The sequence below is a fragment of the Diplotaxodon limnothrissa genome, linkage group LG2 (genome assembly GCF_057381915.1).
Source record: "Diplotaxodon limnothrissa isolate DT_005_m linkage group LG2, D_limnothrissa_male_GT1.1, whole genome shotgun sequence".
Classification (NCBI taxonomy): domain Eukaryota; kingdom Metazoa; phylum Chordata; class Actinopteri; order Cichliformes; family Cichlidae; genus Diplotaxodon; species Diplotaxodon limnothrissa.
In genome coordinates, this window is record NC_140597.1 from 6,392,273 (window position 1) to 6,416,100 (window position 23,828).

The 23,828-nt window shown below is 38.2% G+C and overlaps 2 protein-coding genes across 2 annotated transcripts; one reads left to right on the forward strand and one right to left on the reverse strand.

Annotated features, from left to right (window-relative positions):
• The first annotated feature begins 283 nt into the window (after positions 1-283).
• Positions 284-16,698, forward strand: etfdh (electron transfer flavoprotein dehydrogenase). Its single transcript, XM_085360246.1, has 13 exons — positions 284-593; positions 1,312-1,470; positions 3,613-3,842; positions 4,295-4,376; positions 5,822-5,940; positions 6,383-6,460; positions 6,918-7,064; positions 7,827-7,967; positions 9,010-9,153; positions 10,175-10,343; positions 11,066-11,248; positions 12,127-12,348; positions 16,180-16,698. The coding sequence occupies exons 1-13, from the start codon at positions 563-565 to the stop codon at positions 16,341-16,343; spliced, it is 1,869 nt and encodes a 622-aa protein (XP_085216372.1). The 5' UTR covers positions 284-562; the 3' UTR covers positions 16,344-16,698.
• An 11-nt stretch (positions 16,699-16,709) lies between these two features.
• On the reverse strand, positions 16,710-23,583 carry ppid (peptidylprolyl isomerase D). Its single transcript, XM_085360247.1, has 10 exons — positions 23,438-23,583; positions 22,807-22,947; positions 22,186-22,292; positions 20,289-20,477; positions 20,010-20,129; positions 19,473-19,579; positions 19,099-19,240; positions 18,540-18,626; positions 18,263-18,305; positions 16,710-17,169 (listed from the first exon to the last, which is right to left on the reverse strand). Exons 1-10 carry the CDS (start codon positions 23,520-23,522, stop codon positions 17,081-17,083), a joined length of 1,110 nt encoding a protein of 369 aa, XP_085216373.1. The 5' UTR covers positions 23,523-23,583; the 3' UTR covers positions 16,710-17,080.
• Between the last annotated feature and the right edge of the window lie 245 nt (positions 23,584-23,828).

Genomic DNA, 23,828 nt, shown 5'->3' on the forward strand with positions numbered 1-23,828 from the left:
GTGTTTTGAAAGTTCACACTGGCTAAACCTGGCTGAAAAGGCTAATGTTTAAGCCATGTGTGCTGGGTTAAAATTACTCCCAGCAGTTTTGGCTCTCCATTCATCGGCAGCTATGGATTAACTAAATTGTATGAGATAAGATGATGATATTCCAAGGGGAGTTATGGCTCAGACTGGTTTAACTTAGACACGTACGTGCCAATAAAAACTAAACCAGCTGGACATTGGCCTGAGGACACACCTTTAAATAATGCCCGACTCACACTTTACAATCTCATAACACTGCTCTGACAGAGGGCGAGTTGCGTAGTTGTGGCTGTCTTAAGTAAGCGGCGCCGCTGCAAGAGCAGCGCAGTTTTTGACGCTCCTGAATGTATCGGTGTTATGAGAGCCCTTTTGTAAGCTACATACCTCACTGGTAGTTCGCGTAGCAGGTGTGCGGGTTTCATAAGCGTTTAAACTGGCAGCAAAGTAAGGACGTAATAGCTTCTCTTCAGGCTGTATTTTTTTTTTCAAAAGACAACCCGCTGTCTGCTTGTGAGTTTGCACTGGCAGACACACAATGTTTCCAGCTAGCAGATACTCATGCCAAGGTACGTCAGCTAATAGCCGGTTAGCTAACACATTTCGAGCTTGCACTGTTTGACGTTAGATACCGCTGTTAGATTTCACCAGCATTTTTTTTTTACTCTAGCATTTAGTACGTAATTAAGTCGTGAATATGTTTTCCTTGTTGTTAAATGCATTTAGCAATTATTTTTAGAAATGCTAAGCTTAGCATTAGCCCAAACAGCCTAGCACCATCTCCTGTGTTAGCGTAAAGCTAATAAGTAGGTTAAAGTTGAACTAGTAAATAGGTCAGTTGAAATGAGTCCTAGGCCTAAGAAACATTCACTGTTACGACTTTTCAGAGGTTTAGGTACTTATTTTAAGGTCCCGTCATTGTTTTGAAACTTAACAAGCTATTTATTAACGGGAGACCGATGATAAATCGCAGTCTATCTTTGCAGCAGTTAAAGAGTAGCTCTGCAAGCTTGGCACTTAGAAGTGCAGCGGTTGCGCAGGGTAATTACTTCATGATCTAATTGTTGACGTGTTTTGTTTCACAAGTCCTATGACTACATAAGAGGACTAATGAACCTGCCTAAACCCATAGGCTTTGACTATTTGTGCTGGTTGGAAGTCTTTTAATTTGTGTCTTTTCTTTTTTAACCCACGCAGGCTGAAAGCAGTCAAGTTAGAACAGTATTTTTGTTCACGTTACCACCAGCCGAAACTGGTCTTGACTGGCAGCTGTTTTCTGTCTTGCAGCCCACAGATGTGCCAGGTTATTACAGAAAATAAAAACAGAGCATGCTACCCCTCAGCTCTACACAGCACTACACAGAAGGGCATGCTCTACAGTGTCAACACCCCGCATTACCACACACTACACCATCCATCCTCGAGATAAAGATCCGAGATGGGAAGGTAAGTAACTTTGTTATAAGTTAATTAAGAAGTTAGAATCATGTGATTAATTAATTATTTACATAATTATTTTTTAAACACCTTCTGCCCGCTGTATGGAGTCTGGTTTTTGCAAGAGTCACAGAATTGTGCCTGCCCCCAACCCCCAAGCTAAATGCTATTGAGTTATATGCTGATAAATCATTATTTTCAATCCATGTATTCAATACGTTCAATCCACTGTACCCTCGTCCTACCTTTGACACAAATAAAGACTGAAATACTGGGTAGAAATCTTTTGTACAGCTTTCAAATGAAACTGCATACGTACTTGTCAAAATCCATTTTCAGCTTTTTCTCCTAGTGTGTTTCCGCATCGGCAATCAGTTTTAGAAGCGTTTTTTTTTTAATAGCCCTTTTCCACTAGTACCTACTAGAGATGGACCGATCCGATATTATGTATCGGTACTGATACTGACCTAAATTACGATACTGACCTAAATTACTGGATCGGATATTGGAGAGAAATAAAAAATGTAATCCGATTCATTAAATATCATGAAAGCACCTCACAAAACTTGCGACATGGCGTAACTCAACTCATAACCTTAGCACGTAGGAGCAGTATGCGTAACGTGATAGAGCGGCTGTGGCGTGCGTGACCTCTCGGCGGTCTGGTTGAGCATTTGCAGCTTCACTACCAAACCAGCATTTCATCTCAGAGAAAGTTATCCCAGAGAGAAGTAAAGCAAGTATGTAAGTTCATCTCTGAATGTTTGCAAAGCATTCCCACGTTAAGCTTAACAACCGATATATGGAGCGACTGCCTCTCCTCTCTCCCTCCCTCTTCTGTTGCTACTTCAATCATGAAACTGATCAATAATCGGCTGATCAGCTTTTCTGTCGCAACTCTCGTCTCTCTTGTTTGTTTTTGGCCCACTTTTTTTCCCACACTGCATCAAATTAAAGTTGATTACGTCGATTAAGCATCATGAGGTGGAGGGTGGGGGTGGTTCCCTATTATATTATTTTATTTTATTTTATTTCTTTTTTGCTGGGAGTTGGCAACCCTATTAGTTAGGTTGCTTAATATTTCCGCTTAGTATCTTTTTAAAATACCAGGATAGGGAGGGTGGTGTAGGTTTAAGTTTATTAGATTGATCAGTATTGCTGAACTATGAAATATTTTGGGTGCAGTGTATTTTTTGCATACAGGTATAACAGAATAGCTTGAGTGTTTTGTTTGTTTGTTTTTTAACTTGAGTATGAAATTATACAAAATGCAGCAAGATATTTAAAAAAACAGTATTATTGATTAAAAAATACACTATATCGGATTCATATCGGTATCTGACATAAAAAAGTGGTATCGTGCCATCTCTAGTACCTACTGGAAACGGATTGGCTCAACTCGACTCAATTTTTAGACTTTTCAATTAGGTGGTACTCAGTTGTAATAGAAAACAACTGAAACCGCAGGTAGTGAAAAGGGACTCTTCTTGTCATCAGTTTCTCTCAGCATTTCATCACACCTCTTGCACTCGTTCTTTCTGACACACACTTGAAAAGCAGTTTGGCAGACTTCAGTTAGGTTAATGATTTCATGGATTTTGTGGCACACTATATTTGTATATCTTCTAATTAGTTAAAGCAAATTTTCCAGAGGCAGCTGTATTTGAGGAATCATTGGAGTCTGGTGCTGAGTGCACAAAGTCTTAGTCACTGCATGCAGCAATCATAAAAAGAAATCAAGCTGAGTACTCTCAAAGAGAAATTGCAGTGTGGATTTGGTATGCTTGTCAACTCTTAAGCATGAATAAAACAAAATTATTTTTGTTTTTTGTGAAGTCTTATCGTTGTTCTAATGTCAATCCAAATTTAAAGTTCACTGTGTTCATTTATTGCCATTCAGTAAATAGTTTTGTTGCTTTTTTCACTTTTCGCGTTTTCTGTAGCTACATTGATTCCAAAAATTCTCAATTTTTGGTTTGGGGTGGCATTACTTTGGCTTTAACCAAAGTAAGACCATCTGGGCACACAGAGTTGCTGTTTTCATCCTAGATATTTAAAACTAGCTGAGTACTGAGCGGCGTTCTCTTCCACATGAGTAATCATTGGAGTCTGGTCTGAGTATCTCTTCCATATTTAATGTTCTTCATGCAGGTGTCGAAATGGAGAGGTTTGCAGATGAGGCAGATGTGGTGATAGTTGGTGGAGGTCCTGCTGGTCTTGCAGCAGCTATTCGTCTGAAACAGCTAGCCAACAAACATGAAAAGGAGCTGCGAGTGTGCCTTGTGGAGAAAGCCCCTCAGATTGGAGCACACACTCTGTCAGGAGCCTGTCTGGAGCCCAGTGCCCTTACTGAGCTCATTCCTGATTGGAAGGAGCGTGGGGTAGGTGACTTAAAAAACATGTGATTGATGTATAGATGTTTTGTAGATTGTGTAATGCATCTGACATGATTGCATGTAAGGAACGCTGTATTTAAAAAAGGCAACATATTGTGCATACTATCACATACAGTACTCTGCAGGTGTCGGGAGCCACCCCTTATTTCTTTATATTTTTCTAGGAAAACAGGAAATATGAGCAGCAGCTTATTAAATGTGCAAACATGGAAATACATGGAATACTGGAAAATACAGTATATGGGACAGAAACAGAATTTGTACAATTCTGTGAAGCTTGAAAAATTGTTTGGAATGTTAGAGTACAGTACAGGTATAAGAATGTAATTTTTGAATATTAGAAATTGTTATAATTGTTTTATTATATTGTTATTATAGTTTATATTATTAGAAATCCTTTGGAAGTCAAACCATCAATAATAATGTTTGTACTACAGGCACCATTGAACACACCGGTGACTGAAGATGTATTCAACATTTTAACAGAGAAATACAGAATCCCTGTTCCCATACTGCCAGGTAAAAGCCGCACGTATTAATTTTTAATAAAAATGTTATAACACTGTCTTATGCTATATGTCTCAATAGAGTACTGGCAAAGGGATATTTTAGTTAGGGTTACGTGGTTGAAGGCAGAAATTGGAATTGCACAAATTGGTAAATTCTGGGACTTTCTTGATTACACTCTATTTTCACCAAAAATCTTCATGTAGTCAATAACAGACTGATTCATTAATTGTATATTTGTGTATATTCATGTTCATAGATTCTTAATTTTTTTTTTTTTTTTTTTTTTTTTTTGTTATTTGTTTGTTTTTTGTTTGTTTTATACATGCTGCTTCATATAGAAATGTGAAAATATTTTTTTAATCAAGTATCCGGTCTTTAAGTCTGAAGTCATAAGCTGTTTCCGGGTCCAAACTCCACTTCAGGTCCCAAAGTCAAACAAGCACTGCATCATCACTGAGAGTTACAAATTATCTAAATTCTTTCATCTCTAATAAAATGACCAGTATGGCTGCTCTACCAGGTTTAACATGCAGGCATCCACAAAAACAGAATTGATGAAGTTGTGACAAATGCAATTGCATGACAGGATGCCGTAAATGGACCAAACTTCAGTCAGGGAAACAACTGAGATAATCCATCCACAATACGAGGTTAGTCATTAATATACTGCTGCATGGGCTGAGCTGTAATTCCATCGTAAGGTTTTAAAAACTGAGCTTTAAAATGTGCTGCAAATGAATATTGGCAATAACACCGAGAGACACCAACAGTGATCACTGACTTTTTTTAAGGGGCTTGTTTAGATTAAATAGAACAAGATACAAAGAATTAAAACATTATAAAAACACAACAGCCTTAATAAATGCAGAGTAGTTTGGACTCTGAAGCAGGGTTTATACGTCATCACTTAAAAACCAGATTATATCATTCCAAATCTTATATCTTTAGGGTGTCTACATGCCCTTTTACAATAAATGTAATAAAAGACCTTAAAAAGTATAATAAACTATACTCCTGATCTCTACCTGTTTAGAAGCGTTTTAAATGGTTTTGGGGCACGTCACTGCAGAAAGTTTCATGGTAGGCTCACGATGTGCATGAGCAAACTTGCCTAAAAGAAAACAATTGCACTATAAATATAAGGTGTGGTTCCAAAAGTCTAGCTGAGACAGTAGAATGGTTGGAACCCTAATGGTATGAGCCAGCCTGTTTGTTAGTCTTAAGGTTAAAGGTTAATTTTAAAGGGTCTTAAAATGGACTTTGACCAAAATATCTTCACAAAAAGACACAGAGGTTTACACTTGATATGGGTTTTTTTTTGTTTTGTTTTTTTATTTTGCACTGAGATTGTCAAGTCCAAAGACTCAAAAACCTGTAATTCAGCTTATTGATAAAACTCTGGAGAATCCAAGGTGCTCACTTAATCTGTGGATGAACTTTCTTACCGTTCGTAGGCCTGCCCATGCAAAATCATGGTAACTATATTGTCAGGATGGGGAACCTTGTGCGCTGGCTGGGGGAACAGGCTGAGGAGCTTGGTGTTGAGCTGTACCCTGGTTATGCTGCAGCTGAGGTAAGATGGTCTTTGATTTTTCATTGATGTACTATATGTCATTGGCATTCAAAACTTTGTGTGATTGATGTCTTGTTCACGAGACACGGTATCTGAATTACCAGTTGTAAGATATTTACGAAACTTGGTGAGTGCCTTGCTGATCTTGTTTATTCTCTTGAAATTGTTTTTTTGGCTTCTATGAGGCTATCAAACTTAATTAAAACTTACTATTATTGCTTACACTACTGGTCTGGTTTTATGAGTTATAAAAGAATAACAAGAGACTGACATCACAAACCTTGTATGTCTTACTTTACATGATAGGCTTAAAGGTGGTAGGAATTTACAGAATTAGGAATGTATAGACATCCAGTTTTCAACCATCTTAATTAATTGAACATGTAGTGGTTAGTGCTCTCTCAATGTGTAAAGTGTTCATTGTTAACTCTGTTATGTTAAGGTTTTATTTCATGAAGATGGAAGTGTAAAAGGAATTGCCACCAATGATGTAGGCATTGCCAAGGATGGATCACCAAAGGTAATGTTCTGTGAAAAGTTCATTTAATAATACTGTTCCACTCTTGTCTTTGGTGTGTTAGCTTAATGAAAATTAGAACCTTTAGGGAGTTTCTTGTAATCTACACATGAATAGCTTTGATTTATCAGGTCTTTATGTTAAAGATATATAAAACAAACTGAACCATCAGGCATAAAAATATGCCGTTTCTTTATTTATACCTGGGGAAAAGGTCTACAAAACAGTATAGAGCATTATATATGGTGTTTTTGTTTCATACGCTTCATGTAGAAAATCATATTTGGCTCTGAGAGTGTAGGGTTTGATCTATTTCAAGGGTTTTTTCCCCCCATTGTGCATCATTAGTGTCTACAAAAAAAGCAATTCAGTGTTTGTCACCAGGACAACCTAACTATTCTCTGTAATCTATTCAGTTACTTGTCTTTCATCTACGAATCCTCCTCCTCTCTTGCATCAGGATATTTTTGAGAGGGGAATGGAGCTCCATGCTAAAGTCACGTTGTTTGGTGAGGGCTGTCACGGCCACTTAGCCAAGCAGCTGTACAACAAATTCAACCTGCGTGAAAACTGTGAACCCCAAACCTATGCCATTGGCCTGAAGGAGGTAAATACCATACACTGTCTTTATCAGCTTAGTATTTCAAGACTGGATGACATTGTGGTTCTATAAACATAAATAAGAAGTCACTATAAGCTTCAGGCTTCATCGGGCTTGCTCTAAATGCTTAGTTTCAGGGTTTTTTTTTTCTTTTCTTGTCTGTTTATGATTCTCTTAATATGGTCATCACAGGAACATAGCACTGGCTCTAGCCACAAACCTTTTGTTTTCGAGACATTGTCAATCAGAATAAAGCCATTGTTATAGGTGGCTTCAGCTTGCAACAAAAGACGGAGTCCACTCAAGTTTACTGGGGTTTAACTGGTTTATTTACAAAGGAAAATGCAATGAGTTGTTTGATGTGTGTGCTTACCTGAGTGAATGGTGAGTCTGTGTCCATCAGCCTAGAAGTATCACTGCCATATTGAGGAGAGGTCACAGTCTAGGATACAATCAGTCCCTGACAATAAAAAGCTGGGCTAGGCCTCCTTAGCTCCACCTGGGGTCATATGACTTACAAAAGCAAACTGACAGGAGGATGATGACAGTTGACTTTAAAGGAAGAAGTGCTAAAACAGAAAATGGATGAACTGAGGCTCTTTACTAAGGCCTAGGATAAAATAAATAATTACCATTTTCAACTTTGACTTATGCAGAGTTACTAAAGGTTATAATATGGCACTATAATACTAAAGGAATAATATAGTAAAGATACTTCACGATTTGTAACATCTCATTTGTTTTTGATTTTGTGTCTTTTGTCGTTAGCTGTGGATGATTGATGAGAAGAAGTGGAGGCCAGGCAGAGTGGAGCATTCTGTGGGTTGGCCCCTGGACAGAAACACATATGGAGGATCCTTTCTGTATCATCTAAATGAAGGAGAGCCTCTAGTGGCCTTGGGCTTTGTTGTGAGTGGTTTTGTGCACATTTTACCAATTCATACATGATAGCTGGATGCTCCATGCAGTAAAAAAATGTCAGGATATTGTTTGAGCTTTTCAATAAAGGCTTTGGCATTTTACATTATTAGTTTTTATTATTCAGTCTGTAGAGTATGAATAAATAAAAGCAATTCATTCTCAACATTCATTCTTCCAACTAGATCATATGTGTTGTAGGATTACATATTATGTCTGTGTGCTGTATCTGATGTAGAGATAATTCGAAATTTAAATTGCGCATGTATCATGCTTTTAGCAATAAACTAAGAAAAAAAGGTCTCAAAGCAACCCTGATGTGATCACAGCTTCTGCACACATGCACTGAGACAGTTGATATCACTGGGTTTTGGGTTTTTTTTGCAAATTTTCTCCAACTCTGTCAGACTGGATTATGAAGCTCTCCACTGGTCATTAATTGAGTTCATTTTGCATTTCATTTTACCACCAAAAGACACACGCACACAGTCTCGCTTGAGGCTGATCTCATATTTTGTCCTGATTGCATGATGCCATTTTGAGTTGTTACCTGGATATTCAGAGCTACTGCCATGAATGCCAGGCAGGTTTCACATCTATGACCAATGCCTTTCATGTGCAGTCAGTGAATGTGGCCACACATCAAGCACAGAGGAGTCTGTTTCCATATTTGCCACTCTTTAAACTTTAGCCTCATCCTTCTTCAGACAACTCAACACAAGGTGACCTTGTGTTGTGTTATAGAGGACATTAGAAGTCCTGGTATTTTTTTGCTTCAATGTCCAATGTGAGCTTTCATACCCAAAAAACTTCCTCCCATAGTTTCACTCTGGAACTTTCAAAAAAGTTCAGTATAAGGTTCAGAATGATCTGAACAGGTACAAAAATAAGTAGGGTCTCTATTTTAAGTTTAAATGATCTGGCAGGCATAGATTGGTGGAAGAAAATGTTTTCAGCCTGCATTTGTCTTCAATGATTATTATTATTATTTTTTCCGCTCAGTCTGTTGAAGTTACAATTTCTCTCACGTCAGGTCGGTCTAGACTACACTAATCCTTACCTGAGCCCATTCAGAGAGTTCCAACGCTGGAAGCACCATCCCTTTGTAGCTCCAACACTGGAGGGAGGCCAGAGGATTGCATATGGAGCCAGGGCCCTGAATGAGGGAGGATGTCAGGTATGTTTGTACTCTGCGTAATTGCATAATGAATGTCCAAAGAGTGAGTACAGCTCATCACAAGATGTGCATCACAACTTAGGTTTACTCTAAGGACTGTTTTAATCTATTAATTAAAGTCATGAGCAATCAAGAGTAAACAAATTAAAGTTGTTAACTCCATATTAACAGCAAACAACAACAAAGAATTGATTACAATATTGTGCGTTTGGTTATTAATTGTATAAAGCATTTGCATTTGTGAGTCTGTAAAGTGGTTGTCCTGATTTTTCTGTTTATGATTCCTTCCTGGTCAATTAGAATTTTAGTATTAGTGTATTTTAATAATAAAAGGTCTGAAAAGAGATCAGGTAATATCACTTGAGCTATCAGATATGGAGAGGACAAAAGTAGAATATTAATAATATAAACACAGCTTTTTAATTAGTAATAATTGTCATTTGTTTTCCATGGGGCAGGGGTTTTGAGCCACATGCAGCTCTTTTGTCCATTTTCCATGGCACCCTCTGGCTTTTAACATAAACACTAGATGGCTAAGTTGTTACCCTTGGTAACTGCCTTAACTGTGTGCGGACCAGTTGTGCTTAATGTGTTTAAAAAATGTTCAACATTACTATATTGACCAAGCATTACATTCTACTTGTACAAGTGCTGAACAAGGTGGAAAGTTAACACTGCTCTCTAATCCATATGGACAGCAAAAGTGATCACCTGGGGTGGCAAGAAAAAAAAAAAGTAAAAATATATATATAATATATAATATACTGCTCAGCCACTCCTCATTCACATAGACAGGAAAGCTGGGGCCTTTGCTCATCCCTGAGGGGGTTTTACATAAATAGATGCCTGAATATTAATTAAGTCTTACTTTGTCATGGGCCAGAAATGTGTTTAGACATAGTGACACATTTTCCCAGGTTACATCTGATTAAATGGCCAAATTCAAAAATTCCAATTAAAAGTTTACTTAAAAGTAGAACAGAAGAAAGTTAAACATGAACTACTTCCTGTTTCTTTTCAGTCCATCCCAAAGTTGACTTTCCCTGGAGGACTGCTGATCGGCTGCAGCCCCGGTTTCATGAATGTGCCAAAGATCAAAGGCACCCACACAGCAATGAAGAGTGGCATGCTGGCTGCTGAAGCCATTTTCTCCAAACTCACAGCAGAGACTCTGGACTCGGAGACAGCAGGTACAGAGTTTAAGACCTAGCAATGGTCATGGTAGCTACAGCACCTGTATGTATTACATTTACTCAGTCATGGGATGTTGAGGATTCTACCTCTCTAAATCAAATTCTGAAACAACATAGGGGAGACCCTACAAACCTGGGTTGCACAAGATTGAATGGCAGGTAGCAATTCTGAAAGGTTGAAAAGGTCAGGCAATAAAGGCTTATGAGTTTTCAATACACAATGAGAAAACTTCTTTCCTAAGGGGGCATCATCTTTGTGCTCAAACTGAAGGTGCATCAATCAGGGAACTGCAGTATCAATAAAAATGTCAAGTGTAAGCAGTTTCAAGGGTCATAACTCACTTTCTGAAAGGACAGAATTCATTGACAACGATTTATCACAGGTTCAACGTAACCAAAAGGGAAATAATATACACTTGCCTAAACAAAACCTTTGCATAGGCAACAAAATGGATCTCGTGAGTACAGTGCTTACTCAGTTAATAAAAGTTATGTTTCAAATCTTGTACTCTGGAAAGAAACATTTTTTTTAAATGGTTAGTTAACCAAATTGCTTTTTTACACCTAATGGTAGTGCCCATTTGAGATGGTTTCAGATTTACATGCAAGGGTTTGGTGTAACATTGTTTTTTCCACTTTCATTCATGTTCATTCAGCCTAAAGTCCTTAAATTTGTTATTGTTAACTATCATTTCTATTTTATTATTTCTCCTCATTAGGGCTTCATGTACCTGAGTATGCTGAGAACCTAAAGAATTCTTGGGTGTGGAAGGAGCTGTACGCAGTAAGAAATATTAGGCCATCATTCCACAATTACTTTGGCCTCTACGGTGGTATGATCTACACTGGCATTTTCTATTGGATCTTTAGAGGAAAAGAGCCTTGGACCTTAAAACACTGTGGTGAGTATTGCAGAACAGATTCTTTATTTTAGGGCTGCGGCAATTCATCGAGTAATTTGATAATAAAAAATTCTTGACACATTTTTTTGCTTAGATGCTTCGATTAACACGTGGCTCTGTAGCGCATCATTGTCACCATGAAAACGCGAGCGTTCTAAACAATTATAAGATCTCTTTTCAGCAGCACAGAAACTTTGCATCAAAGCATGGGGCAAACTTCAGATATGCTCGCTTTTCTTCATTTTAGCCACTACATTCTCCTTTAAAGGCGTAAAGACAAACACTCTTCGCTTGTCTTCTTCACACTTAAACACAAGCACAAAAACACATGAACCTGAACACACAACAAATCTACCTCGTCAGAGAGTACTTGAGAGTATTTATATATATTTTTTCCATCCATCCATTCTTTTCCACAGGGGAGCTGGAGCTACCATAGGGTGAGAGGCAGTGCAATGTTTTAAAATTTTAAAACATTACAATTACTAAAATAGAAAACCAATGAGCAGTTCATTTAGAAAGACCTGTGCTTTTTCTCTTTTGAGTATTTATTATTGCTCATTAATAAGACAAAAGTATTTCTTATCCAATTATGTGATTAATTGATAGATTACTCAATCACTAAAATAATCGGTGGCTGCAGCTCTACTTTAACTCTTTGCCAGGCTGTAAAAAGTCTGTATTGCCAGTGACCTTGACTTAATGTGCAAAGATTGCAAAGTGGACTACTGTAGGTTTTCCACTGTGTTCAAGTTTGTTGCTGCAGAACGGCAGAAACCGCAAAATACCAGTGGTTTGTCTTTACCTGAGGTCTGAGGTTATCTTATCCTAGCGGATAAATCAGCATTTTGTGACCAACTCTGCAAAATCTTTCTCAGGTACTGATGCAAACCAGCTGAAACCAGCTAAGGAATGTACACCGATTGAGTACCCCAAGCCTGATGGCAAGATAAGCTTTGACCTGCTCTCCTCTGTGGCGTTGAGTGGGACCAACCATGAGGGGGACCAACCCCCACATCTTACCTTAAAAGATGACAGCATCCCGGTCGCCAGGAACTTGGGTATTTACGATGGACCCGAGCAACGTTTCTGCCCCGCAGGTAACGCCACTACAGTCCCTAAAGAGAATTGCAACATGTTTTCCACATAGTAAAGTAAGAAGGTGAAAACTGAGTTCTTGCATACATATCCACATCAAATTAAACAGGGCATGTTAACATTAGTAACACAGAAGCAATGTGCTTAGAGGACAGAGTTACATAATCTAATCATTGTAGTTTATTAAACATAATAGTCACCTTGACATTCAGTCTGTTCAGAAAAGCAAAGCAAACACTTGTACCTGAAAACTGGAACCAGCAATGATTTAGTTCTTTTATGTGTTAAATGGTCAATGCTTTATCAGAATTGCTCTCATTTAGTGTTCTCTTAAACCAGTTATGTGTAGTTGTTTCACCAAACATGGAGCACACATGTACTAGTTAGCATTGTTACCTCACTAGATTGAAACGTCCAGTTTGGTTGGGGGCTTTTGAGAGTTTTTATGTTCTCCTGTAAGTTTTTGTTGGTTTCGCTCCTGTTACATTAATTCAAAGATGATGTGATTGTCTCTCTGTTTTAGCCGTGCCTTTCACTTGACTTAAGCAAGCATAAGCTTCAGCCCCACTTATAACCTCTTCCTTTGAATTATTAACAATGGAGACCTCTAAATAAGGGATTCCGGCCCCTCTTTTACCCTCCAAGGAAGAGTCTCTCCTAATCAATAAAACATTGTTCTGAATTTATCACCTTTGTCTTAAAGTAAAACATCTCTATCCTGGTTTTACTAGTCTGAAAATTATGTAACTATTCCTGTGAGCATCCTACTCAATAGATCTTGAACACAGTTGAATACCTTTAGGAGATTTTGGACCGGTGAATTATGAAGCACTACCCACAATGATTAAAACAGCAAATGAAGCAAAGTCTGGTTGTACATCACTGCAATATAGTTCATGAGAGTTGTACATTCAATTCCAAGGCTCATTGAAGATGTTCTGATGGGTTAATGTCTTATTGAGAACTTAAGCTATTTTGACATATGCAGGCTTTAATGGCACAAATGTTGGGTGCAGTAAGCTCAGATATTAGGTGAATGCCTGTGTGGTATCACATTGCGGTGATGTGCAAAAGTAGCAGCTAATATTATGTCCTCTTGTTTGCTGCTTCTTACAATTTCTTTCCAGGAAACTTCCACACCTTAACCATAGGATTTAAAAAAAAAACAAAAAACACACACACCCAAGTTTACCAATTCCTTCTGCGTGCTACATGTGGAAAAAGGAGGCTGTCAAAAATCTTGTATCCTGATTTTCTTTTTCTTCCCCAAAAATATTTTAAGGTCATTTGCAAAAACTGACAGACTGTAAATTTCTATAGGTACCGTAGGTTTTGCATGCACACCAGGCAATGTTGCAAGCAAGCTAAGTATTTTAAAAAAAGAGAGCGAGTTGAGGCCAGCATTCCTGGGTGTCTCTGTGGTAATGAGTAACATTTTCTTGTTTTTAAAAGCTTCAGCCTCCATTTAAAACCAAATCTCACAACAAATGTAATGACATTATTATCAGTAGGTTTAGGGTATGAGTGAGTTTGTTTAAGCCAGGTAGACAGGCTCAGGTTCTTTGTGTTTATCTCTATTTAAGTTAAGCTAAACTCATTATTCTGTCTCTCAGACTGTGGCTCCATTTGAATTCTCTGGAAACTGAAACTTAATGATGTGAGGTCTACGAGAAGCAAAATGCAGCACAAGTTGAGACCCACAGACGCAAGCCCTAAAGAGCATGGGAGAAAGGCCAGCAGTTACATTAATACCCCTGTACACAGTGCAGCTTTAGGTCAGCAAGGTCCAAATGCTTTTTTTAATAGTTATGGGAATACCAGGGTTGGCTGGCGAAAAGCAGCAGAGAACTAACACAGCTTAAATCTATTACTTGCCTCCAACCTTACAGCCTATAAACTATCCTTGAGGTTGTTTTGTTTTTTTGTATTTTTTAATCACAACTATGTTTGGAGTATAATCAGTCAGCCTTACACTGTTCCATATAATAAGGCCACAAAATCTAGAACCTGCTACATGTTTAAAATTTAAAATGTAGTTACAGAAGCACTGTTAGGTTTTGCCCTGCACTCATCATTACCAGTTTCAGGCTGTTGTTTGGAGGCTTAAATTATTATATTTACCGCAGCCTACATTCATCTGGGCACAAACACTCATTAACCATGATTAGTCTAACTAATTTTGCAAGCACGCATTAGGAATATGGTTTTTAAAAAAATCTACAACTTTACCATCACTATGTGCACCTTTGGTCTTTATCATCCACCCATCCATCATCTTCCACGTCTTCAGAGTAGAAGTGGGGCTGGAGTCTATCACTGGGCTTTATAGGGTTTGGTAATAGTTAGGTCTATGTGCTATTAAAATTAAAGCAGGGAGCAGTAATGTAACTAGGAGATGGGGAAAATTAGATGAAAAGCTGATTAAACTATCAACTTTTACTCTCATTATTTCATCTTGTTAACCTTTGTGGTAGAAACAAAACATTCTTTTAATGAGTGGGAAAAAAACGACCAATTTTAGCTAATGGTTCTTCCTACATTAAAAAGATTTATAATTTATGAAAACTTATGAAAATAAAAACCCGCAACATTAAGACATTTTGCCTGCAGGTGGGGCAACCATTAAAAGAAAGACCTGAAGCAGACATAATGACTTGACTATTTTCAGAAAGCAACTTTAAACTGACCCGTGAGTCATTCGTGCAAACTCAAGGGATGAACTTAAATGCCAAATAGTGTGCTCTTTGCTATCATCCAACTACACTTCCACAGTCCAAATGATGTATGCTGTAGGCTGCCGCCGTAGTGTAGATCAGTTACTCCCACACTCAACAATCCTTTCTTCTATCGCATTTGGGGTGACAAGATCTCTCCCCCTTTGACCTGTCGGCCTGGCTCCCCCTTGCCGTAGCACTCTGGATCCTCATATTTATCGCACTCATGTCTGGGGTGGGGGATCTAGGACTACTGGATACAGACACCCCCAGGTGGGAATCAAACTCCCACTCCCAAACCCAAGGCATGTAGTCTTATCACTACGCTATCCAGCTGCTACAATACCTAGCATAATGGATAATGGCTGGTCTTACTTAGGCTAAAATAAAAAAGGCATAAAAACAGTCTCACTGTAAAAACATACTGAACTAGTCATTGCCCATAAATAGTTTATAATTGACCTCATCACATTCACTGAATGGACATATTTTAGGAAAAGTCATAAAATATAAGTGTTGGTGTTTTATTTCAACTTTCACAAGATTTTTAAAATGCAAGGGGGTCTGTTCTAGCTAAAGCAGTTCTAGTGTTAAGAAATAGGAAATAATATGCAGACCTGAAAGACACATCTGGTCCTTCAGTTTATCCATGGACTGTTTGCTGAAGCCTTAGTAGAAGAAAAGGCTGAAAGAAAGAAAAATTAGTGGCAACCAGTCTTAATGATTGTCAATATATACAGGGGAGGTCAGGAGAGAGTACAACAGTGTCTAGAGCCATCTGTCACATTTGGGGATCCTTTCAAAACTGATGAAATTATGAATGCAGACATGTACTGTCAGATTTTGATCCTCCATCTGGAAAGAATGTAACAACGGCTTCTTTATTCAGAATGACAGTGATCCCAAACATGCTGTCAGAGGGGTAAAAGCAAGCACCTAGACAGAACACTATCAGTGCAGCAACCATAACAGAAACTATAAAAGGAAGAACTCCTCAGTATCCATGTAAGGATTTGATATAAAAAGTATCTCACATAGATAATCATGTCATTACGTCATTCAAGCAGCTTTTCTTCTGGGTCTGTTTTCTAACTCGTTTACTCTCTCACCCACACTCAGGTGTGTACGAGTATGTTCCCCTGGACACAGGTGATGGGATGAGGTTGCAGATTAATGCTCAGAACTGTGTCCACTGTAAGACCTGTGACATCAAGGACCCGAGCCAGAACATCAACTGGGTTGTGCCCGAGGGTGGTGGCGGACCAGCCTACAATGGAATGTGACCATCTTGGGTGTTTTTCTGCTTTTTGTGTTGAAAGATTACTTGAATATGGAAAATGTGCCTGAGTATATAGAGCTGAAGTAACTATGTAGTTATTTGAGGGTACAAAAAAGGACAAAGGATGTTTAAAAACTTGGTGTTAGAGAAATTGTTTTTGCAAGGCCGTGTAAAACTGAAGTCAGAATTTGCAGTTTTTGCTGCTTTGGAGGCATTTTAAAGTGTTTTGTTTTTAAGAAGTACTTGACCAATTGTAATAGTGTATATATGATCACCTCAGGTTCATATCAGCACTACTGGTGGTATATACAGTATTGTATATATTATGATAATGTCCCAGTACTAATAAAGAAACTTGATGGTTGTCCCTCTTGTTTTATTGACCTCAGTTTAAAAAACAAACACAAAAAACAACATAAATAAACACAAATGGATATCCTGCTTGTAGCCAAGAGCACTCTTAAAATTCCTACCATGGAATAACACACACACAAAATTGCTTTGCTAATCTTCAAACCACCTGGTTTTCCAGCACCGTGCAATTAGACCGATGTTCACGATATTCATTACAGTAAAGGCAGGTCCAAGCTTACAGACATTAAGAAATGTGCATGGTGTAAAAACATGAGAGGACCCATGAAATGAAAATACTGAACATTTTCACCTGGATACACTCCTTATCTGTGGGTACAGCTTCCACTGTAAATAATGACAGCCAATTGCATCATGAGGTCAGATAGTTTAGGCAAACATTTTGGCATAGATTTTCTTCTCTCTCTCTTTCTCCTCCTGGATTTTAAGATGGACTTTCTTCAATTCATTGGTGATTGCTGTGAAAAAGAAGAGATTTGAAATTTTATAGATCGGTTCTAGTTTCTATTAACATTTCCCCTCAAATATCCAGTTTTCAGAGCAAGTTTTAGTTCCCATACATCCACTTTTTGCCCGGCTAGTGAGTTTAAAAAGACAGCCTGCTCCTAAAGGCACAGAGAGAGCATGAAGCACACTGATAGCTCTTATCTTCTAGCCTGCAGCCAATGAACTGAAGCTTAACATATCAAAAGGGCTATGAAACACTGTCAAAAAGCTGCAGTTTTGCAGTGAGCCTGATGCACCCAGCACACTTAAACGTACATAGTGAGGATGTGGTTCCTTGAACACTCCCTCCTCCCTCTTACAGCATCCTATTTTCCTACTAGCTATGCAAAATCCAACCATTAAAGAAACTGATTCATTGGTGTGTTGTAGTTGACCTTTCAGGGGACCATACTTTTTCATTTTCTGCAAAAAGTCAAATTAAGAGGAACAGAAATCTTTTGGGGAAAAACTACTGTCTTTCTCCAGCAGGACTATGACCTCTTTGCTAAGTTTGAATAACACGAACATATATTGAAAAATAAAACATAAACTTAGTGTCCCAAAAGTTCGATTCTGTTCATCCGGACGTAGCGTTTTCAGTGGGAGAAACGTTCCTGCTGCTACTACTGCACATTCACCCAATGTATATACTATATACTATAAATATAAATATAAATAAATAAATATATATATATATATAAAATGTTCTTCCTCTACCCCCCATTTTTGCACATGTCGAGGAGCGTGTCAGGTTACATTTCACTGTGTGTTATACTTGTATAACTATGCATGTGACAAATAAAGAACCTTGAACCTTCTTCAGATTCAGCTGACTTGCAGGTTTCCCCAATCTTATAAACAGTACATTGCACAGTGACTGGAACTAGCCCACTGAATGAACAATGGGCTGTGAGGTCAGTTCCTTGATCACTAATATGCAAATTCCCATGACCACTGACCAACAACTATTGATCAAAAACCACTGATCATAAACTTGGTGTATTCTTGCTATGAGGACAAATCAAACCAAGACTTTAGTTAAAACAAAACCACTGCAGACCTTACCTTTATCCTCTGGAGCAGTTTCCTGAGCTTTCTTCAGATCAGACTATCGAGTTAGAAGCACAATAAAAATAATTAGTTAAAATCAGTTCTGCTAATTGATTTAAAATATTTTTAATGTTAATGCCAAATTGCGAAATGCTAAACTTCATATTTAATTTTCACTGCAATTGTTTACAGGAGAATCTACTAGATAACTGACATATAAAAGGCAGTGTGTTCATGTTGTGCTGCTGGGTTGTACAGTCTCTAACACAAGAGGCTGTTCTGTAGACATTACCATGGCTTTGTTATATTCCTTTAACCCCTGCCAGGCCTGAGCCCTGCGGAAAAGTGCCTTAGTGTTTCCTTCACTCAGCTCCAGAGCCTGTAAGACAAGAAAAATGATTCTTTGGATGATTTGATAAAATTTTAAGGTCACATTTCACAGAATCTAAAAGATTTCCACATGATTTTTTGAAGTAGACAGAAATAAAACATCAAAGAGACTAAATAGACACTTTTTTCCCTAAAATGCATGTAATCTACAAGGAATATATAATCGGTTTGACAAATTCTTTTATTTCCTTTGTAACTCCAGACTGATGACAAGTCCCAAAGTTTGTTAAAGGTGCTGGTAGACAGATTTTAGCCTCTGTAGACAGAATCAGGCTAAGCACTCGTGGGTGCTATCTTCAGCAACAAAAACTGGGTACTGATTGATATCTTAGGTAAGAGGACATAAGCTTAGCATGTGAAGCCTGATAAGTTCACCAGCGGTAAACCCTAACAGCCACACAGGAGCACTCGGCTGAATCTGTGATATGTGCTACAGTCTGCTTTGTTCCAGCTCATGTCACCTGATTGCAGCTGTCCAGAGCTTCCTGCCACAGCTGCATCTTCAGTTTGCAGGCTGCTGTGTTGAGATAGCAGCTGAGGGCTGTGGGCTCCAGCTTCTTCTGTGCCTCCTCTTCCACTTGTTCCCCACACACCTTCAAGTACCTATGAACATAAAAAGATCATTTGTTAGCTTTTGGAATTATTCTTTGCTACCGTTTCCTTTGTTTGAAAATCAGGCTTATACACCACAAAAATCCTCACAGAGCACTTTGACAGATGAAAATCATCTCTGGGTTACTGGGAGTAATATTTAATTCCTGTGGAATATCTTTTCAAAGTGACTTCTCTTTAAGTCAAGGTGATTATGACTGCAAGTAAATCAAAACCACCTTACCTGAAAGCTTTACTATATTTTTGGACCGCGCCTTTCCAGTCTTGAGACTTAAAAAGGTTGTTTCCAATATTCTTCACATCTTCAGCAACAGACAGAACTTTCTCCATCTGAAAAGAAGCACAGGCCAAAGTGAAACTGGAACCTTTGATCTTAATTTGCAGTTTTTGCCATCATTCCTCTTGCTTATGTAAGAACAAGGAGAAGGAGACATTGCTAACGTTACAAACACAAAGTCTAACCTCCAGAATTTCTAAACTACTTTATTTCAAAGTAAAATTGATAACATTGATAACATGCACAACAATGACCTCAGTAATAATCTGACTCATTATTACTGGGAACACTTTTCCCCCTGCTTCCATTATTTACCAGACTAAATGTGACCTTGTGATATTGATTTTTTTTTAATCCACACTCTCATTTGGCTTTGGATGAGCCAGCAAACAAGCATATTAAAAAAAATGCCACAGTGCTCCTTGCAGAGCAGTTATCTGCCAACCTGAGTCCTTGAAGATCAAAGACAGCGCTGATACTTACATCTTTAAAGTCGATGTCGGAGTCCTCGGGGAAGTCTGGGTGGGCATCTGTTCCATCACTTGGTGCAGCGCCCCAGCTGTCCCCATCCTTATGCTCACCACAGTCGGCTATGATACATGGCTGCAAATGCATGTTAGCAGAAACTTTAAGATAGCTTAACAGACCAAATGTGTTTCGGACTTAACACGAAAGAAAAATAATGAGCAGATTGGTATCATTAACTTCTAAGAGCAGGTGTTATCTTGGTTAAATAGTAAATGTCAGTAAAGACTCATTTACCTTCACAGGGGCATCATCTGTAGTATCAATGCACTCCAGCATTTTTACCACTCCGATCCCTTTCAACACTTGTCCAAAGACCACATGCTTTCCGTCTAAGTGTGGCGTGGGGACAGTTGTGATGAAGAACTGCGAGCCGTTGGTGTTTGGCCCTGCGTTAGCCATGCTCAGAAGACCCACTTTGCTATGCTACATGGAGAAAGAAAATAGGTTGGATAAAGCAGCTGGAACATCAAACATGAGCCATAAACATAGCCATCGTTTCTGAGTAACTTTGAATTTCTTTGCTTTGCTTCAGTAGATAATGAAGGCAAAAGAAAGACAAGAAGCACTAAGGGCACAAATATCCAAGCCAAGCATTGCATTTTTAAAATGATAAAACTTCACAAATCAACGTGGCGCATGAGGAAATTCAGCTAACTTTTTAAAATCGCCAGATGTAGAATCATAAGCCATTCTCACACATGAGCATCCGACAATTTCAAGAGAATCAGGTTCGGATTATTTTCACTGTTCTCCTTTCTCACGTGTGGCACGAGGAGGGGTTAAAGCAGGCCGGAAACGATCTGGAACGGCATTTCGGCACCTTCGCTTCACAAGTAATTAAACATTACTGTTGGCATTACTGCTGAATGAGGTCATTTTTCATGTGCTGTAGCCTGACGTTACTTCACTTGCTCAAACATAACGACATCCCACATAGCCCTTACATCCCCTGTGATGCATGCATGAAGTAGATGTAAATAAAAATAAATAAATAAAACTGCAGTCACTATTCAACATCTAATTAGCTACAAGAGACGAGAAATATAAAGTAACATTTAGATGTTTTTAGGTGGGAGGTCATTACGAGTACACAAAGTGTTTCTGTGATCTCATCTGTGATTTCCCAGGAAGAGAAAAAATGTTTATGTGGAACACTCAGAGATGTGTACAGATGTAAAACGAGAGAGCAGGAGGGGAAGATAAGATTATTTTTAAAGGTAAGAATTGTTCAACAAGTTGGAAATTTGATCTATTACATGTGACCTCCTAGAGCTTTTAAATCAGATATGGGATCTATACATCATGTGTTGCTCAACCATGTTTTTTTTTTTAAAGTCTTGCAAAACAAGCTAACTTTGTGTTATTCAAATTGCATAAAAATACTGCACTGGGCAGTTTGCCACAATGTGGTGAAGTTTACAGTAATACATGTTATGTCACAATGGTACGGGTTAAGTTACACTAAAGGTAGCGGATATTAATTTACATTTAAGCTAGAGATGCTGATTAAATCCAGTCAATGAATTTTACCTTTTCTACCAGCTTTATACTATGTATAAAGCAACATTTACTTATGTCTTGCTGAATTCAGGTGGCTAAATGCCAGGAAATAGTGCGCAGGAGGCAACACACACTCAACACACTCAAGGACAGCTTTTACAACAGGGCAATAGCCCTGATCAATGCAAAAAATAATTATATTTATATTTATAACAAGGTGCAATAATAATTAATGTGCAATAATAACAGTGTGCAATACAAATACACTTATTCTTCTTTTTTATTACTAAGTTATTATACTGTGTTGTGTTGTTTGTGTTGCGTTGTGATGTGTCGTATCGTGTCGTGTTGTGTTACATGTAGTGCCGACGTAGGACAGTTTTCCAATTTCATTGTACTACTGTACTATATATGAGTGTGCAATGACAATAAAGAGTTATCTTATCTTATGTCTATTTGTCCTTTGCTGCAATCCAACATTGCACATACTCTGTAACTGAGAGCTGGCAGGTTAAAGACTGGATAATGTTCTCTCATGCACTTCTGTTGGGCAAGTCCTAGAAAAGTTTGGAGCTGCAGTGCATGTGTGAAAATGGCTACAAATTTGCAGTCCTGGTGACAGGTCGTGTACCTTGTAGTGGAAGTTTTCATCCTCAAACTTCTCCCCATAGATGCTTTCACCCCCTGTGCCATTATGGTTTGAGAAGTCGCCTCCTTGGATCATAAACTTCTTGATGACTGGCAAGAATAAATTTACAGCCACATTACTTTTCCTATAATAAACAAACTTAATATTAACACTGTTCCAGGCTTCTTATTATTAAAATTGAACTCTCAAGGGCTCAACAATCCCAAAAGAATCCAGGTACTTACTCTGCATATTAAATGCTTTGTCGCACAACTATTAACTGAGATCATTTGTGTGAGCAAAAAACAATTCATTTACACTTTGTGTAAATTTGTAAACTGTAGGCATTAACATTATATATTTATTATCTCTTACTTGTCTATATTAAATTTAGCCATGCAAGCAGTATTATTTAAACTCAGTTTAAAAAAAAAAAAAAAAAGTACTCATAGACCTAGTTTCCAAGCCACTGATTATGCCATGACTTGGGATTTTCTCCTAGGAAATGTACTGAATATTCAATAAACGATATATTCTCCAAATGCTTCGCTACCCTGGATGTCCTTTCAACTACTCAGCTATTCATCTTCAAACTCTCCTTCCAAAGTTAAGAAGTCTATTTACTTCTATGAAACGGGCATCCTTTGAAGTGCAGTGGTTTCCCAGTCGATTTGCCAGTGCCCTTTTCTCCAGTGCACAGAGCCCGGAAGTTTTCAGCGGTCTTTGGGGTTATGTCAGCAAACAGCTCGAGAACAATTCGGCCAGCTGAGGACAGAAAGCAGCTCGGTTTAATCAGTTACAACACCAATGATATTAATCTGGACTATGTTATCAAGCGTCAGTTTCTATATTGAAAAATCATCATTGTTTAGGTAAATTGAAATAATAAGATTGAAAACATTTTAAGTGACCCAAACTTATAATTATAATACAATAGACTGTGTACTCGTTCCTCTTTTAACCTTTCATGTTTCACTTATAAGAATATGGTAACACTCGACAAAAGCACACGTGGTGCATACACTCACAAAACTGGCTCACAAAACGTTTTAGTTTGCCTTAATGCTCTTAAATGGACAAACACGTGTAATTTACAGCTTGGTTTATTTCTAGTTGATAGCGTCTTTGGCATGTGGTATATAAATCAGTTTCTAGAAGTCACTAGAACGTGCCAGGATGGTGCTAAGCTAACAAAGCTAAGGCTTAAAGTGGCGCAAATAGATGTTAAACAACAGTCGATTTCAGATGTCCTGACCTCTCTCCCCATCAATGTCTACGTCCAAGAAGACGCGGGGGTTTGCTGGGTTTGAAGGCTTGTCGGATGGTGTTGGGTAAGACATGTTTTAATAAAAATCAACACTAAGTCTAGCGATGCTAGCTAAATCCGACCGGTGCACTGGAGCAGGTTGCACGGGATGAATGGGAAAGACTTACGACTTCCGATTACTAAATTCAAAATAAAAGCCGGCTGATTACGGTCTATGTTAACAGTATACTCTCACTTAATTTCTAGTGACTCTCACGCGGTTTTAAAAACAAACAGTGTTTATGTAATTATGACTGGCAAAACAAAAATAACAGATACAAAATAATAGATACAAAGGTAGAAGTAGAACAGAAGATCAGTGAGTATGACTGTACGCGTA